Source organism: Leptinotarsa decemlineata, unplaced genomic scaffold (genome assembly GCF_025532065.1).
Source record: "Leptinotarsa decemlineata unplaced genomic scaffold, Ldec_3_MD MMD2_tig00026282_RagTag_RagTag, whole genome shotgun sequence".
In the NCBI taxonomy this organism is placed as follows: domain Eukaryota; kingdom Metazoa; phylum Arthropoda; class Insecta; order Coleoptera; family Chrysomelidae; genus Leptinotarsa; species Leptinotarsa decemlineata.
This window is the reverse complement of record NW_027412668.1, coordinates 15,147,842-15,166,551: the sequence shown is the minus strand read 5'-3', so window position 1 is coordinate 15,166,551 and position 18,710 is coordinate 15,147,842. Positions and strand designations below refer to the sequence as shown.

Sequence of the window (18,710 nt, the reverse complement as noted above, 5' to 3'; positions counted from 1 at the left end):
GGATATGACATATTTGAAAGTTTAAGTGAGAAAATAAAATTAGAAAAATTAGAAAAAAAAATAAAATTAGAATATTATTTCGATTTTTTTGTCATTTCCCATATTAATAAATTCGATTTCTTAAAAAAAGGTAAGCAGGTACCTGAATAGACTACTGAAAATGGAAAATAAGATTTTTAGTTATATTTTTTTTTCTTGCCGACCCAAGTATTTCAAAGTATTGAATTGATGTTCACTTAATATTCCATTGCATTTGAAAATTGTATTTTTTGACTATTGAAAAAAAAAACAAATTAATTCATCGTTTCTTGTTGAGTAAGTAGACAAAATGGTCCATTACTCACATCTTCAAGCCAACCACAAACTGAGCAAATTTATAACTTACTACCTGTAGGCCAATCAGAGATTGGGTAAATTCATAACTTAACAGTTGTGACGTCAAAGTTAATCACTGAATTGACTGTTGAAATATATAGTTTCTGACGAAAAACAAGAATAAAATCATGGACTCCGAAAGTGAAAATGAAAGTACTGCACTGGAAATTTGTGATGTGGCAAAAATTATGTTTTTCAAAAGTTCGTCACCTAATAACAAAATGAAAGTGATTAGAAACAAAAAGCTTTATGTCCCACCAACTTAGAGTAGTGGTTAGCACTCTTGGCTATCTTCAATCTTGGGCCAAGTCACACCTCCGAAAGCTTTATACAATGACGTCACTGTAGGTATATCCAATATAGCGGACTTCCAAATATCATGTACTATGGTTTTTCATGCTCCTTCATTATGGATTTCAACCAAAGGGTTTGAAGGGAAAAATTAAGTTGGCAGAAAACAAGACGGCTGCGCCATACCAATTTCAAAGAGTTATAACTCGACAAAGGTTAGGGATAGTTAGGTAGAACTTGATTACGCAACAATGACACATTGAATGAAATGACAAAGTAACGAACATGTCCAGCGTTGACTAAAAAATAAATTAATAGCAAAAGATATTTTTATTAACGTTCTGAAAAAAGATGAATTGGAGTAAGCCTTTACAAAGTAAAAAGTTTTGTTTTTCAAACTGGAATTGCATCTATAACTCTTTTCTTAATGAGATTATTGAAATTTCGTTATATCAACAACCAACAACTTATTATCATAATTTTTTTCATTAGGTAGACATTGGAGTAGCACTGAGCCACAATAAACCCACAAGGGTTTATTGTGGCTCAGTCCTAATCAATTTCATTCAAACATGTAATTTCATGATCTTCTTTCAATTATAACTTTTTTATGAAGAGATTTTGATGACATTTTTGACTGTGAGAAACCAAACCTGCTGAATTCAGTAGAGTAGTCAGAATTTTGGTGAAAGTTCTAAAATTGAATTGATGAGATAAAACTTTTTTTTATTATGAACGCAATTTGACATAAACCATTTCAGAACTACTCAATTTCAGTGGTCAGATAAAATAATCCTCTATAATTTTTTAGATTTTTGAAACCAAAAAATAATAAAAGTTGGCCCAGAAAACAAAGACTCATTCATGAGATCTGGCCTTAGATGAGATCCTAGTAGCCTTCTCAAATGTCTATCAAATAAAAAAATCCAATTGGTTGAAAAATATGTTTGAATATGTTGCTTTCATTTTAAATGAATCACACTGTATCTTTGCAAATTGTAAAATTTTAGAAATCCACAACATAATAATACAAAATATTTATTGAAAACCTTTAATATCTTATGTACACAAGTTTATGAAACTACATGATTGCAATTTCAAATTTGATATTTTAAGAACTTTATCTCAAATCACAAAACCAATCAGTTAGTAGTAAAAACAACACCAATTTTCTCACTTAGTAGTCCAAAGCCCACTCGTTTTCGGCTAAAAAAGCATCAACCACTTCCTTCATTGCAAAATTTGGAATAAGCTGATCTTGAGTAAGTTTCACACGAGTCACAGGATCGAAATGTCCAACACGCTGAAAATTCAAAACAACAAATGAACTTTAGAGAGTAAAACAATAAAATGAGTACTATATGAGTCGGGGTTGGGTATTGCAAATAATAATATTAAAGCCATCATTAGTGTAAAGTATTCTGATGCAGAAAAAGTTGATAACAATTATCTTTGGTGTGGGAAAGAGAGATTCTTTTGAACTCCATTTCTCATAATTGATTATTATTACTCTATCTGACTTTCACACTTAAGGTTGTCTATAAATTAGGCCATGCAAATTTAGGCTTCAAAGGTCAAAGAATAATTAAAGGATGTATATCTTTATAATCTGCTACATTTTTGGGTTGAAGAGCTAATTTCACATGATTTCAAAAAGGTTAACTTTTATTCTATAAAAGAGTATATGGATCATGCACCTGACCTGTTACTTGAGGTACGAGACACCCATTTTACATTTAGACCATTAACATTAGTTTCTAGTAGGCATTTTCTTTAACCACTATTTATATGTTATCAATATTTTTTATACTTGTATTATATGTTCTTTTATTAGTTGTAGTGTTTTGTAACATATTGTTTATTTATCACAGGTCTAATTCTGACAAACCTCAATTGTGCTTTCTGACTTGACTAAATATCCACCTAAAAGACCAATGAACATCTATCTATCTATCTTTTTACGGAGGGGAAATCTTCATAGACTGTATGCCGGATTCTTACTAACTAAAATGAATTAGAAACCACTCTCGAATTACTTCGATACGTATACCCTTGGCATGGTTTGCTCGACATATTTTCATCTTATACTATAAAAAGGTTGTGTTCTATGTCGTCGTATGCATTTCAGTGAGATTCCATACTCTTGGGGTTATATAGATACCTAAGGAAGCAGCCATGCCCAGATAGTGCCTGAGTGAGGTCATAGCTCACCTCGCCATAGGTTCGATTCAACCAACCCTCGATTGAATGTATTGATCAGGGTAGATGGATACCCGTAGTGGCCATTGTAGCATTGTCTTGCCAGCTGTTTATCAAATTTTCGCTGGCGATTCCCTTGGAAGTACCTACATATTGTTTTTTCTGGATGACTTGGAGCTCTATTGATGGAATTCCAGCACACCTTCCACATATATTTTGGAAGGTGTACTACCTTCTACAGGTGAAAATATCCAAAGAATGTCGATAAACTCTGATTTCCTGCACAAAATTCACTTTTGTTCAGTTACTTGTAGAATTCTTGTCACTGACAATATTTACAGTGGGCATCTCTATTGCTTCCGCAGTTGGTTTTGTTTCAGTTGCAACTTCCTGTAACGTTTGAAAACCCAATAATGTCTTTATTTTTTTGATTGGGATGGCTGGACTTATGCAGATTATCTTTTTGCTAGAGAGTATTCAAGCTGTTGGTTAAGGTATTTTTTGCTTTCATTCCTTTATTAAATTTTCGACCCTGTCCCATACATTTTGTATTGTTAGGATAACTTTCTAATTTCTACTATTTCTCACTTCATGTACATCCATCTCTTATTACACTTGAATTCACTGCCTCTTTCATTATTATAGAGTTTTCCATACTTGATTGATTCAATATCTATATTGAAAGATTGCCAAGAAATATTTCTGACATTGAAGAAAATATGGATATGCAAAATAGTTCAGATTGATGAATAATCTATATCCACTAGAAATTAGATTTCTATTGATTTTATAACAGAAATCGGTTTTAGTGAAAGTTACTTACAGTTATATAGTAGGGATTCATTAAGACGGTGAATTTTCAACTAAAATGGTAGTGGAAGCCAAGTTATAACTGTAGCTATATGTTTAGTTGATTTTTTTTTCGGTTAGTTTTAATCTAAAAAATATTTCCCGAAATATTCCTGTCTTCAACTGACAGTTGATATTTATAAACGCCTTAGTAATTTTTTCCCCTCAATTCAGGTTATTAAGATAAATATAAATAAGTACAAATTGAATTTCTCAATTAATTTAGATACTGACTTGCAAATGTTCCTCCAAGTCTTTTTTATCATATGTAATACCACTAGGTGTTATAACAGGCTCCTGTAAAATTTCAAAACTTATTTTTCCACACAAGTAGTCAGGAACTTCTCGTTTCTGAAAAGAAATAAACATTAATATGGAGCTCAAAATACAGCAAAAAACGGATTCAAAAATTTTTTAACTTACCCTTCTCCTGTCATCTACTTTAATGAAAAGCTGATTAAGTTCATTGAGGTAGTTGTCCTAAAACAAAATTACTTTGATATTATGTAATATAAAAATGATATGAACTAATACAGGATGATATGAAGCTCCACATTTTGTTTCACACTTTAGATCTGTATTTATTTAGCAATGTTATGCCTCTGATGTTGAAAGAATTACCTGAATTATTACATCAATTCTTAATGTTTCATTTGAAGTTTTTCTCCGCTGGTATGACTTGATTAATGTATTATTTAGATGTGGTATTCAAATGAACTAAAAAAGTGTTTCATAATATAGAAGTTATAAAAAAATGTCAAATGATTTCTTCTCAAGTTTTCAAAAACAGAACGATGTAACATTACTGTTAATCTTTTCATTCATTAGTAAATGCAAGTATGATAAGAATTTCACAGAGTAACTTCTTCATATAAAAGTTGGTAGTTTCCTCACACATACTTAAAAAAATAATTATAAGGTATATATTTAGGAGAGATTAGTTATTTTGAATTTCTACTCCTCTCACACCTTATGTCACCTAAAGAGACAACTCTGCTCTTGTCACGATGATTATTCTATTTAAATCTATTTCTATTCATAAAGACATTCATACAATTATCTGGTTTCCTCCCAGCTATACGAGTTTAGTTCGAATTGAGAAGGGACAGAGATAAGTTTTTGGAAAAAAGTTTTTTGGTTTTCTACTTCTTCATCTAAAAACAAGTAGGAAATTTCTGAAGAAAGTAATCAAGTCAAAAATAATCTTGTACGAGAAATGCATGTTATAGTCTATTAAGTTTGCTGAAGTTCAAAATTGTGCAGATGAGGAGTTGAATACTTCGAGAAGTCTACCATGAGAGTGATAAATTTCCACATAAATGAAATTAAATATCAATACTAGTTCATGTATTACGTTGTGTGCCATTTATGATAAACAACTCATTGAAATGGATAATAATGAATACAAGTTTCATCAAAGACCACATTTTACCCACTTTTAAGATCTATCCTAATCACCAATTGCCTTATTGCAAACTAAATTCAATAAAGGAGAATAACTGAAATCTATTTGATCATCAAGCAATCTTTTCAAAAGGTTGAGTTTTGAACCTTTCAATTCCAAATGCAATACATCATAATTATGATTGAACGTGCCCCTCTATTAAAAACATGGTTTGCAAATGAGTAAATGCTTCCGGTTTGGCCAATATAAAATTTAGGAGAAGAACCAAAAATCAACTTATACACTCTCGATCTATCACATAATTTTTTTGTCAGTAGTGTTACGCTGGGGATGATATTGTATAATGAAACACGTGTCGCAGTTTCGTAAACTGCCAAGTGGAATGTGAATATATATATATATATATATATATATATATATAAAGTTGAGAATTTTAGCGACTGGAGAAATGTACAGTGGAATGAAATAACGGGGTCTCTCAGTCAAAAAATCAAAAATCAAAAACTCTGCTTTACTTTGCCAAGCTTTCGCTTCTAGTGGGAAGCTTCTTTAGGGCCTATAATTTATTGAGTTGTGGGTTTTTTTGCCAATGAATAAAATTACAAATCATACTTACAGTAAAAATGAGTAAAAAAACAATTAATTGAACATATAAATCGACAAAAAAAGTTAAACATTCATGGAGTTTTTTTTTGGTTTGACAAATGTCATACCTTCACATAAATGTCATTTTTCAATGTATGAATAAGAGAACTGACATTGATAATCTCAGCAGTATATACAGTAACTTGCTGGAACTATACCAAAACTCATATTGATAATAATGAAAATTGTATCAATCAACTTTCCCTTTAGAGTCAAAGAGTATCAAATCATCATCCCCATTGAAAAATGACATTTATGTGAAGGTATGACATTTGTCAAACCAAAAAAAAAAACTCCATTAATGTTCAACTTTTTTTGTCGATTTATATGTTCAATTAATTGTTTTTTTACTCATTTTTACTGTAAGTATGATTTTAAATTTTATTCATTGGCAAAAAAACCTACACCTCAATAAATTATAGGCCCTGAAGAAGCTTCCCACCAGAAGCAAAAGCTTGGCAAAGTAAAGCAGAGTTTTTGATTTTTGATTTTTTGACCCCGTTATTCCATTCCACTATATATATATATATATATATATATATATATATATATATATATATATATATATATATATAATCTTGAACCCTTTTACCCTCAGGGTGTCGGGTTCTTCATCATATATATCTCATATATTTCAAAATATTCTGAAACTGGAACTGCAATGAAGTTCAATGATGAAAAAACATTACACTTTAGCTAATGTGGAAACTAATTATTTTTCACTTGCTTGTTATTTACTGAAAGTGATGTTATTTCACTGAAGGAATGAAATGTAGGCCTTAATGTAGTAAACAATTGAAAAAAATAGACTTACACATTTTTCATCAATTTCTTGAATTTTTTCCTTCCTTAGTTCGTTATCGCCTTCTTGACGATTCACTGCATTGATTTGTTCTTCTTTATCATGTTCAATTAGTCTATTCAAATATGAATGCAACTCTATTTCTTGGGCAATTCGTTTCTCTTCTTGCAATGTGAATCGTTTTTTTCTCGCTGCCCTCAATTGCGAGGCAATATCATCACCAAAATTCAACTTTTGTTCTTTTGCCAAATCTGATGCTGAAATAAGTGAAATCTCAAAATAATTAAAAAGATTAATCTTTATTTCAAAAATATGCCGACTATTACAGCTTGTACACAGACAACATAGAATGAAATGAAGTGAAAAAGAAAAGAAAATTTATGTGAAACACTGAAATACAACCACTACATATACTAATAACTTTATACATTTCTATAATTCCGTTTGGTTCAAATAATCACTAATACACCATGGTTTTTTCAATTTATTTCTAAGATTTATTTATGCTCCTCAAATCTTTGATTCAATTAGGTAATTTATTATACAGCTTCATTGACATGTAATGAGGAGTTTTTTCAGTTATAGTTAACCTATGTATATGGAGCAGAAAATCATTTATTCTTGTTCCATAGAAATGTTGAATAATACTATTAAAGAACAGATGTCTATTTTTTGAAAGAAACATTAAGCGTTCATAAATATAAAGGGCGCATATCGTCATTATCCTATTATTCTTGAAAAAATATCTGCATGAATAATTAAACTCCAAATTATTCATTGTATTGATAGCCCTTTTCTGAATTACAATTTTTTTTTTTAGTTTTACTATTGCTTTTCCATGTAGCAACAGACTCAAAATTGGCAAAGTGTAAAATTTTTACTGATTCTTTGCTGAGATATTTGTGAACCACCCTTAGTCCATATACAATTTTGCCCAATTTGTTAGCTATATAATCAATATAATTGTTCCATTTTAAGAATTGATGAGTTACCCCCAAAGAAAAAGAGAAAGGTTAACTTGTTACAAGATAAACTTTTTTTGTTATTATCAGAATATACGAGGTCTTAGAACAAAAAAGGGTGATCTGAATGGAGCACTCCTAATAAGCGATTTAGATATTATTTTAATTACGGAATCCTGGTTGAATAATAATTTTGCTAATTCAGAAATCAGTAACTCTCAATATCTCATTTTTAGAAAAGATCGTGACTACAACAGTACTAACTCTACGAGGGGAGGTGGTGTTATGATAGCAATTAAATCATCCTATAACACAGAAATAAGAGTTTTTGATTCTAATTTGTTTGAAGATGTCTGGGTGAAACTTAAGATCAACAACAAATCGATTGAATTGTGTATAGTTTACTTTGTTCCTGAATCATCTCTCGATGCATATCAAAGATTTGTTGAGCATATTACCGAGATAAAAAGACATCACATAGGTGCAAATTTTATTATTGTGGGTGACTTCAACTTTCCCCGAGTTACTTGTTCATATGAGGAACAAGTCTTGATTCCAGAGTATTTACCTGACCAGCGTGTAGAATTTTTGCTCGACGAACTCCCGTTTATGGACTTTCAGCAATATAATGATGTCAAAAATGTTAAAGATAAAATTTTGGACTTAGTTTTCTCTGATGAAATTTAAATTGACGTTAGACTTTGTGATACTACACTGATCAATAATTTTTTAGCAGATGCATATTACCCTCCACTCCAGCTTAAATTAGATTTTGAGAATATGTTGCAGCCTACGTTCAGCTATAGAGAAAAAGTGTTTTTATTTCATAAAGGTGATTATGAAGGGCTGAATAGCTACTTAATTGGTCTTCTAAGCTTAATTTGGAAATTGAGTTAGCAGTTTTATCCTTTTATGAAATTTTGTTTGAAGGTTTTACTCGATTTGTGCCACAGCGATATATAACTAGTTCAAAGCATCCTAAATGGTTCCTTTCTGCTTCAACTTATAAAAAAAAGAACTCCTTATTCAAGAAATTCAAAAAAACTAAATTGAATTGTGATTACAAAGAATACTCCAAGATGCGCAAGGAAACCAAGTATCATATAGATTAATGTTACCTGCTATATCTATGTAATATAGAAAATATGATCCCTACTAACATCAAATATTTTTGGTCATTTTTCAATTCATTGAGGAAAGATAAAAAGTTACCTGATGCTTTTGCGGTACATTTCAAATCTTGCTTTTCGAATCATTTACCTGTTCAAAATTATGTACCGGACCATACCAATTATGATATTAACATGTTATGTTTCCACACCTTCAGTGAAGTGATAATTGAAAATAAGTTGAAAAATCTAGTTCTCTCAAAGGGCGCGGGTCCTGACGGAATTCCGCCAGTATTGTTAAGAAATTGCTGTCACAGTTTATCACATCCCCTTAAAATACTTTTTCAAATATCATTTGATACAGGGATTTTTCCAGGTGTTTTTAAAATATCTTTCCTTTCTCCAGTATTAAAAAGTGTAATTCTGAATATCATTTCTATTTCGAAAATGTCTTGTATTCCCAAAGTATTTGAATCTTTAATTACGGATGAAATATTTAATAATTTCAAACATGTCATAATAGACGAACAACATGGATTCTACAAAGGAAGGTTTACTGCCACCAATTTGGCTGTCTACCAAAACTTCATCTCAAATAAGATTGAGCAAGGGCTCCAAGTTGATGTTATCTACACGGACCTTGCTAAAGCCTTCGATTCAGTTTGTCATGAACTATTAATTTTAAAACTTATTAATCTTGGAATAACGGGCAGAATGTGAGGATAGATGACAGTATGTCAGAAACAATTCATGTGACTTCAGGGGTTCCGCAAGGTTCGCACATTGAGCCTATATTATTTCTACTCTTTATTAATGATGTTGAATCAGTCTTTAAACATTGTAATATCTCTCTGTATGCAGACGACTTTAAGTTTTTCAAAACAGTGCAATCTACCAATGATATTGAATGTATTCAGAATGACCTGGATAGCTTTTGTTAACGTTAAGAAATGTTAACGTTAAGAAATGTAATGTGTTGAGATTTTATAGAATAAGACAGCCTGTCATTGGAAAATACTCCATTAATGATCTAACTCTTCAAACTGTCAAAAGCTTATGCGATTTGGGAATTACTTTCGGTAAAGATCTAAACTTTATTGATCATGTCAATAATATCTGTAATAAAGCATTCAGAATGCTTTGATTCATCAAAAGGAATACCCGCCATAGTAAAGAAAAAGGAATACCCGCCATAGTAAAGAATATGGTTCGGAGTATTTTGGAATATAAGAGTGTTATTGGGTGTCCTCTTTATGCTTGTCATGAAGAGAGACTTGAAAAAGTGCAAAATCGTTTCTCTAAATATATAATTTGGAAACTTGGCCTACCTCACTTTGGATTTACCTGGCAAATGAGGCTGTCTGTATTAGATTTATTATCACTTGAGGACAGACGTAAACTTGCAATGGTTCTATTCCTTCATAAAATAATAAACATCCACTATAATTGTTCAGCTATTTCAGATGACCTTTGCCTTTCTGTTAACTCAAGATTCTAAAGAAGTAATCACATTTTTTCATTTGTGTTGCGATTCAACAAGACTAACTATGGCTCGATGGCAATAAGTTGTAGGCTTCAGAAAAATTTCAATACATACTTTTCAGAACTTATTCTAGTGTTTGTACATGTCTTTTTTTTTAATTTGAATCTGAACTTATTACAATTATATAATGTACTACTAGACAAAAGAAAATGCATACATTTATTTATTATGAAGCAATAACTTGACTCAAGGGTTTGTTTGCACTTTGATGTAACATTTGGGACTTTGTTACAATTCTGTAATGTACTTGACATAGTTACGTTTTGTTTTATAATTTAATTGATCTTATTCTTGTCTTTTTAATATTTTTTTTATGTTCCATTTGGTTTCAACAATTGAAACTTTCTTGATGTACCATTTGGGATTTTATAATAATTCTGTAGTGTACTTGACCGATAAATAAATAAAAAAAAATGGAATCCTAGAAACTTGGTGTTTTCTGAATATTTTATCGTAAAACATTTTCAAAATTCAAATTTTGAGATCGTTCTATCTGTAATTGATTAGTTTTAAAAAGTATGGGATTAGTTTTAAATACAGAATAATATGAATTCTGGATTGAACTAAGTTTTGGTGGATAAAGTACTAACATGATCAATCAACAGTTTCCCAAATTATCTTCAGAGTTTTTGTTGTTGTAACTGAAACAAATATAACCATCACCCTTGGTAAAGACGTTGATTTATTATTAATATTCATTGAACAACCGATTATTGCAATCGATTGTAATGGGCCGTACCTACAGGAAAGGCCAAAGAACTTATTTTTTGCTCTTGTACTTTTATCAAATACCAATACTCTTTTCGAGTGAAAATATTTTTTTCAAGTACAAATGCTCATCCTCTGCAAATTATTTGCTTGCAACTTCTTGACAAATGTTTGCCAAGAGGGGTTATTTAAAATTAATATTTCTTTGTCTAAGTTAACACTTCCACCGTCACGTACAGCTATTCCAATTCCTTAAGTGTATGGAAGAATTAATAAAGACTGAGATGAAGAGCTTGAAGGAAGTGAAAATGATAACATGTAATTGTTTACACCTATTGAAAAATAAGGGTCCATAGAGGATTCATAATAGTTTTATTGTTACAATATGTTATAAAACATAGTTGAAAGCTTTAATATATTTTATGTGATGGAATTGGCCAATACTTGATGAAAATCCATAATTTATTTGAATAACACTTCATTGCTAACTCGACATGTTACAAAATCACAACACCTGAGGAAGCTATTGTATAGCGAAACACATGTTGTGGTTTTGTAAATTGTCCAGTGAAAATCTCACAATGAAACGTTACTGGAATTGATATATCTTGATGGCCCAACAAAAACTTAACCATATTGAAGGATTATCCTTTGATGGGACCATTTTTGGCAATTTTTTTTTCTAGTCCAATGCTTTTTCATTATTAGTTGTTTTTCTATTTTATGTTTATAGACTTTATTATTGTTTCAATGCTACTTCTTTAAATTTTCATGTATTTGAATTGTTTCATTATATTCTATAGATTTTCAATACATTTATATATTTTCATAGATATATGAATAATTTTCTACCCACACAGTTTTGTTTGATTTCAATTAGTGATGTGTGTACTGTATCTTTAACTTTTGAGACTTTTTATTCCATTTCTTTTCAAAAACTGAGTAGTAAGAGGTCTACTTAACCTTGCATCACTTGCGCCAAAAAAAAAAAATAAAACTAGCACTCGCGCCTGAGAATTTCTCTCACACAACGATTACATCAAAGTTATGTGTGATATTATTGTTTTTGTTTGGAATAAAACGAAAACATAGGTAATGTGGAAGGGTTTATTTTATTATACGAATACTAAATAAAACTGCCAGAATAGTGTATACAACAAAAATAAACTTGTGCAACAATATGAACACAAGAAAAAAAAATAACGAGTATATATCTTTCGAATTTAAATCTAGATACAAACTATTTAGGTAAACATACGCTAAAAGATACAAATTATCAAAAAAAAAAACTGACATATGAATACTACTGGAGTTTAGTCCCAACACCAAACCGTTGTTTCTAACACCTCCACACGCGTATCAATCACCAAGTGATCATCTTCAAGAGGAAAATTAAACAGATAACGGTTTAGTGTTGGAACTAAACTTTAGTAATATTCATTACTACACTAAAGGTTCCAAACAGTGCGTCACAAGTATCAGACATATGTATGATAAAATGATTTATAGAGCTACTAAAAAGATTTTCGTCAAACTCTTGATGACTGTTCACTGTATTTTCTGGCAGCATCCCTTTCAATATCTTGACGTTCATCATCTTCCAAAATTTATTGATTTTGCCTGTCTTCTTGACCCGTCCATGGTAAATTAGCTTTGACTCTCTTCCTATTGAAATCGCCCTTATACTGCAAGCATCCGCCTTCTACTCATTGTATACAATCTAAAACAATATATTCACTACAGAAGAACATTTTGTATATATAAAACAGATTCACTTACCAAAACAAGCCGCAATCAGAAAGAATAATATACTACGTTAGAACTCGAGTAATGAGAGACACTCTCACGGAGGCCTGCAGATGATTAAAAGGTGCGCGATATCTGATATTAATTCACACTAAATATTGCACATGCCCACGCATATCCACGAAGTCAGCTAGAAGTGGGAGTAGCAGTATAAGAGATTTACTCTTCATAGAATGTGTATATTATTAGCAGGCTTGAGAAAAACGCTCATAGCGCAAGTGATGTAGGTTCAAAACAATATTTCTTAAATCGCAACATTTTATAGGAATTTTTTCAAGGATGTACTGTTAACGTACCCCGTTGTAAATGTTTTATTGATTCATCGTAGTTATCACATTCTAACAATGCTTGTCCTAGAAAAAAATGGCCCTTGACAAGACTTGGATCCATGTCTAAAGCTCTCCGGCAGTCCGTACACGCCTGTTCCCATCTTAATAATTTCAAGTGGCAAAGAGCACGATTAGTAAAGTAATGGGCCACTTCAGGATTTTTTATCTGGAATCAAATCAAGAGGAGGAAAGGAAATAGTGTCAAACAAATGATATTGATTCTTGAGACCTACAATTGCTTTACTGTAGCATCCAATAGCATCTTCGTACTTTCTCAAACTGAATAAACGGTTTCCTTGCTCTTTCAGTTCCTTGTCAGATAGGTTAGCAGTAGAGTACATGTGTTTACTCATTTTAACTGATATTTCACTCCTTATTTCATCGAAAACACTTCTGTATAACTAAAACATTTTAGTTTTTATCTGTTTAACAAGTTAGAAATCAGAAACATTATTTATATGTTCACTACTATCTACATTTCAACATTCCATTAATATTATTTTTATTTTGCAATTTTTCCACTCCTCTTTGACGTTTGACATCTTTAGAAAACCCTAGAACCTCAGACCTCAGAGAAATAATTTTGTTACTCTGAGCCTAGAACCAAACACTGTCAAACGTCAAACACAAACTAAGAGTTTTACAGACGTTTTACAAAATAGCTGAGTTGGTTAATGTTTTCTATGACATACGTATTTTTATTCTTTAAAACAATGAACCTTTTTCCTGAAGTACGAAAAATCACTCACTACACTAGCAGCGCTAGTAGTTCGGTAGGGACAAACACTGCCTAATCCTCATATAAATATATGGTAAAGTACAATTAAAAAAGAATGTTTTTAACAGAAGATGTTCCTGGAGCAAAACTAAAATTTGCAACTGTAAAGGATAACAATGTTGTAACATTAAAACGTTAGCTTGCATGCCGTAATTTAAAAGTAACTGGACAAAATGTGAATTAATAGACAGGTTAGTATACAGACTCTAGTAAAAGAGAGCGGTAGATTCGAACTGTAATAAAAGAAATTTAAAATAATTATGAATTTTAGATTTATTACCGAGTGAAATATGAATCAAATATAGATGGTAATGAAATAAATTTAATGAAATATAATAAATGAATATAATAGAGGTTATATATCATTCTAATCAATGGAAATTAATTATGAAAAATGTACTACTGTTAAATCCACTCTCCTCTAAGCATGTACCTATCCATTACTTACATCTAACCTCATTGATATGAGGTTTTATAAATGGTATAAAAACATGTTTTCTTCCGGATATCGATTATCCGACGTACAAATTGCAAAACAGCAATGCTTTATTGGCATTATACTAGCACAAAATAATTCTTTATATCAGATTTATATTTTTAAATAATAAATTAATATTACGTAAATAATACTGTTTTACATGTGAATAGTTTATGTTTGTCCCTACTACTAGTGCTGCCTCTCGTGACACGTTTGCTGTACTATTCTCAGAAAAAAGGCTTGAAAAAGGCCTCAGAAAATTCATAGGATAAAATTTCTTAACTATTAGGGCTTTTTTTAAACGTGATTCGACCTTGAATTTGAATAACTTGTACCAAACGATAGCGCCTCTCGAGATTGTCTCACAAACAGTCCCAAAAGACAGACTACAATTATAATTATTTTTCAGTGATAAAAAATTACTTCAAACTTTCTTCGTCTGATCAATAATAACAATGAAAATTTTTTGGAATGTTAACTGACAACTGACAAGCCCTCTCTGCCGGAAATTGAAACCACATAAAACGAGTTCCTAAATTCATCGACGAGTCCACTGATTGACCTGACGAATTCATCGTAAATCTAGACGTCTATTCGAAATGTTAGCGAGTATCTATTGGTTGGAGCAATTGATCAGAAATGTTCTGTTAAATTTAAGAACTCGCTAATAACCTTAGGGGTACGTTTTTCGGTAGGTCTAAAAATTCACGCCTCGTTCAATTTTGTAATATGAAGAAATTGAATCAAAAGGAGTCTGAATATTGTAACGAGGAGGTGGAAATGAATTCTCGAAACATTCATCACTCCTAAAGTACTTACCTACACAGTAGATTTTGGTAAATGCCTGTCGGAAAACAACTACTTTTCGGGGTTACACCACACTGGACATTGAATTATATCCAACAGACATTCATGCATGATATTTCATCCAGCGGCATGACCACGCTGAAATCAATCGAGTAGATCACTTACATAGCGGTTTCGAGGTATAACCTTCTTCAGTGCAGAAAAGATTCGACCCAAACAGCAGTGTGTATTTTAATTTGTTGCTTTTTTTCAGCTTATTACACCGGGAAAAATGATTGAAATTTACCTCGGAATTTTCATTTTGAACGAAGAAAATTACTTCAGTTTTATTGAAAATATACTTTCTCTATTGAATAATTCACATCTCCGAGCGTAATTTCAGTAGGCAATGTACTTTTCATTGAGAATTAAATATTCATCTAATATATGTGTGAAATCATAACGTATTATTTCATGTGAAGAGAAGAACTAACTGGACGATGGGTATTCCCCCTTAGTGAAATGTAAATTTTCGCCATCTCTTTATCAAATTTAAAATTACGCTTGTATTTGTGAGTGATTATTGTATTGTTCATTCTTGTCTACAGAAGCGCATCGGTTTGTCTGACGTGTGCATTAGAATATTTTTGTTGTTGGTGAAAATAAGTAAAGAAGGTGAGTACATTTCTTGTAAAATTTCAATAACTAGTCCAATAAACAGATGAATTCATTAAGTTTTCTCGTTATGCATTATAGAGTGTTTTTATATTACAAGTTTAACTGATTTTCAAATAATTACAGAACATATATTTGAAAATGTTTGTGATAATTACTGAATGGTATTGAGAAAAAGAGAAAAAGAGATATACTCGATAGCAGTGGCGTGAATCATCAGTGACGCCGTATGCACTATCCATTTTAAAAATGAATTTCGATGAGGAATAAAGTTTCGTATTGGTGGTTGCAAATATCGGACAATGTTAAATCGTAATTTCATTCACCTAAAAAATATCTGAACGTTTTATTCGTATCTCTCATAATTTTGGATAAATTTGAGGATTTGCGATTCTTATTATTGAACTTGAAAACATTTTTGCGATGGGAGGCAAGTTGGAACTCAAAATTGAAGGAATCGAGAAACACTTTCGGACCTTTTAGTTTCTGTTGAGGGGGTGAACAAAACACTTCATCACCACTTCATACCATATCATTATAGCTATATTTGCTATATTTCAGAAAATGTTGGAAAACATTTGGAAAAATCAAATTTTTATTTAAACGGTTGAATATGTATCAAAAATTTTTGAGAAATATTAATATTGAATTCAAACTAGTAGTAGTTTTTCTCTAGGAATGTGTGTTCGTCAACTTACTGTGTTTTTAGATTTCTAAACCTATTCATTTGATGATATTTCATTTCTCTTTTAGGATAATACCACCATGAGCAAGAAGGAAAATGTGTTAATTTGAAGAATGGTTTTTTTATTTTGTACTGTTATTTGACTTTTTTGATAATGAAAAAAAATGTTTTGTAGAATTTCATTTCAAGAATGTATATGAACTTATTTTGTATATACCTATTTTTTTTAATATATCAATGTGTAATATGTCTTGTGCATTCAATTATCTAAATTATTAGGAAAAATGGTCACTTAAGAGTCAAGAGTCAACATCCGATTGAGGTATATATAGGTATATATAGTGTATTCAAAACTACTCTGAATACGGACCTTCTTACAACGGAATATCCCAAGGTAATATAACCCGTAAATGAAAAATTACAATGTAAAATTTTATCAGACTATAGAATTCCACTGTGAAATTATATGAAAGTGTAAAATTCTACTGTAAAATTCTGTGAAGAGTGTAATATCTCGATATAAATTTATATCGCAAATTTACCCTATAAAGTTTCATTTCAACACAAAAGTACACTCAAAATGAAAAATTACACTGAAAAATTCCACACTTGTCTTCGGGGTAGAATTACAAAATAATATTCTGCAAGGAATGTGAGATCACACACGAAAGTAATTTCTCGCTAATATGGGCGGTAATTAAATTGCCACCGGTACCGATGGAAAATTTTTTACCAGTGTACTATATGTATATGATAATATTTGGTAATGATAGTGTTCGACGTTGGTTTGTGCAATTTCGTACCCGCAATTTCAGCCTCGAAAATATATGCTCCGAAGTGGTCGACCTACAGTAATATATGACGACGATTTGATGATACTGGTGGAGACAGTTTTTGATGGTGTGAAACTTATTGGAAAGGTCATAATGCTCGAAAATAGTGTGCCCCACGATTTGAACGACAGAAAAAAATTGTCACGTTTCGAGGTCTGTACTTATTTGCTTTTGCGCATCCAAAACGATCATTTTTTGGATTGGATCGTCACGTGTGATGAAAAGTGGATCCTCTACGATAACAGGAGACGTCCAGGACAGTGGTTGGACACCGACGAGCCACCCAGACACTTCCCAAGACGAAAACTCACCAAAAAACATGGTTAGTGTATGGTGGTTAGCGGCTGACTGTGATTCACTATAACTTTCTGTAATTGAACCAAACCATTACAACAGAGTCCTAAGGAAATCGACGAAATGTGTCAAAAATTGCATCAGCAGCAGCACTTTGATATCTTTCTCACTGGTAGGACCAGGCAAAAACGGCCTTCGTCGACTTCATCAAATCCCAAGCACATAATTTTCATGCTGACGGAATTATTCGACTTGTGTTACGTTGGAAAAATGCATTGATTCATGCATTGATTAAATTTGATGAGTATTCACTGAGATACTACAGTTTAAAGTAGACTCAGTGTTTTGGCATGTATATATTTAAGGAAAATTAATTTAGTTTCGGCAACACCGCTCTCGGATTTGATAGAATATATCTACTTAGTTGAGTAGTTTTAGTTTTGAAATTAGAAATATTCGAAACGGCTGGATCGGAAAAGAAATAAGATACGCGCTGGTGTTTCTATTGTATAGTATAGACTAATGTGTGCATTGTTCTTTTGTTCAAATAAGTTTTTTTCAACACTGCTTCTCCTAAAACTCCTTGATCCCTCCCTACTTTGCCATAATAGTTTCCCTGAAGCAGTTTGGATCCAACAGCAAAAAACGAGAAAGGGGCAAGTCTCAATCCTGGGTTTATTTAACCATCACTGAGTTATTATTTAATGTATTCTGTGTTTTGAGTTTATCATATCCATTACAGAACACTCAGTAAAACGGACAAATATTTTGAAACAACCAATATATTAATTCATGACAATGAGATAGTCTGGACAATTTTTCTCATTTCCGTCATTTTTATTTTACTTCAGACTTCTTTTGAATTTCTCTGAAGAGCTATAGTGGTTTCCACTTGTTTAAAACTAGAATTTCTCCAAGTCAGTATGACTCTAAAACTAGTTAAAAATGCTATAGATATTCAGATATTCAGATATTCAGATCTAATGCATCTTTGAAAGTATGTCCTAGTCCAGTAGCGGTCAGAAAAGATGAAGTTCTAGCTTCGAGGTTGAAGTTGAGTGTTTGAAAGGGACTTTTTCTCTCTTTAGCGCTTACAAAATAGGTGGATATCTAGCAGTATAAAAATCTTTCTTCACTTCCACTGAAAGAAAGATAAAA

At 31.4% G+C, this 18,710-nt stretch overlaps 1 protein-coding gene and 1 long non-coding RNA gene across 2 annotated transcripts; both read right to left on the bottom strand.

Moving 5' to 3' along the window:
- Positions 1–1,703: 1,703 nt before the first annotated feature.
- STUB1 (STIP1 homology and U-box containing protein 1) lies at positions 1,704–13,575 on the bottom strand. The gene is made up of 6 exons (XM_023161045.2): positions 13,257–13,575; positions 12,991–13,189; positions 6,579–6,823; positions 4,138–4,194; positions 3,949–4,065; positions 1,704–1,969 (listed from the first exon to the last, which is right to left on the bottom strand). Exons 1-6 carry the CDS (start codon positions 13,374–13,376, stop codon positions 1,844–1,846), a joined length of 864 nt encoding a protein of 287 aa, XP_023016813.1. The 5' UTR covers positions 13,377–13,575; the 3' UTR covers positions 1,704–1,843.
- LOC111506096 (uncharacterized) lies at positions 9,586–12,984 on the bottom strand. The gene is made up of 2 exons (XR_002722222.2): positions 12,668–12,984; positions 9,586–12,608 (listed from the first exon to the last, which is right to left on the bottom strand). It is a non-coding gene; the product is annotated as an uncharacterized lncRNA (long non-coding RNA).
- Positions 13,576–18,710: the final 5,135 nt, after the last annotated feature.

Excerpts from the sequence above, each read along its gene's own strand:
- STUB1 (XM_023161045.2), bottom strand. The coding sequence starts at position 13,376 with ATGAGTAAACACATGTACTCTACTGCTAACCTATCTGACAAGGAACTG. Across the intron at positions 13,190-13,256 it reads GATGCTACAGTAAAGCAATT|ATAAAAAATCCTGAAGTGGC; the intron begins GTAGGTCTCAAG and ends ATTTGATTCCAG. Across the intron at positions 4,195-6,578 it reads AAGAAATTGATGAAAAATGT|GACAACTACCTCAATGAACT; the intron begins GTAAGTCTATTT and ends ATTTTGTTTTAG.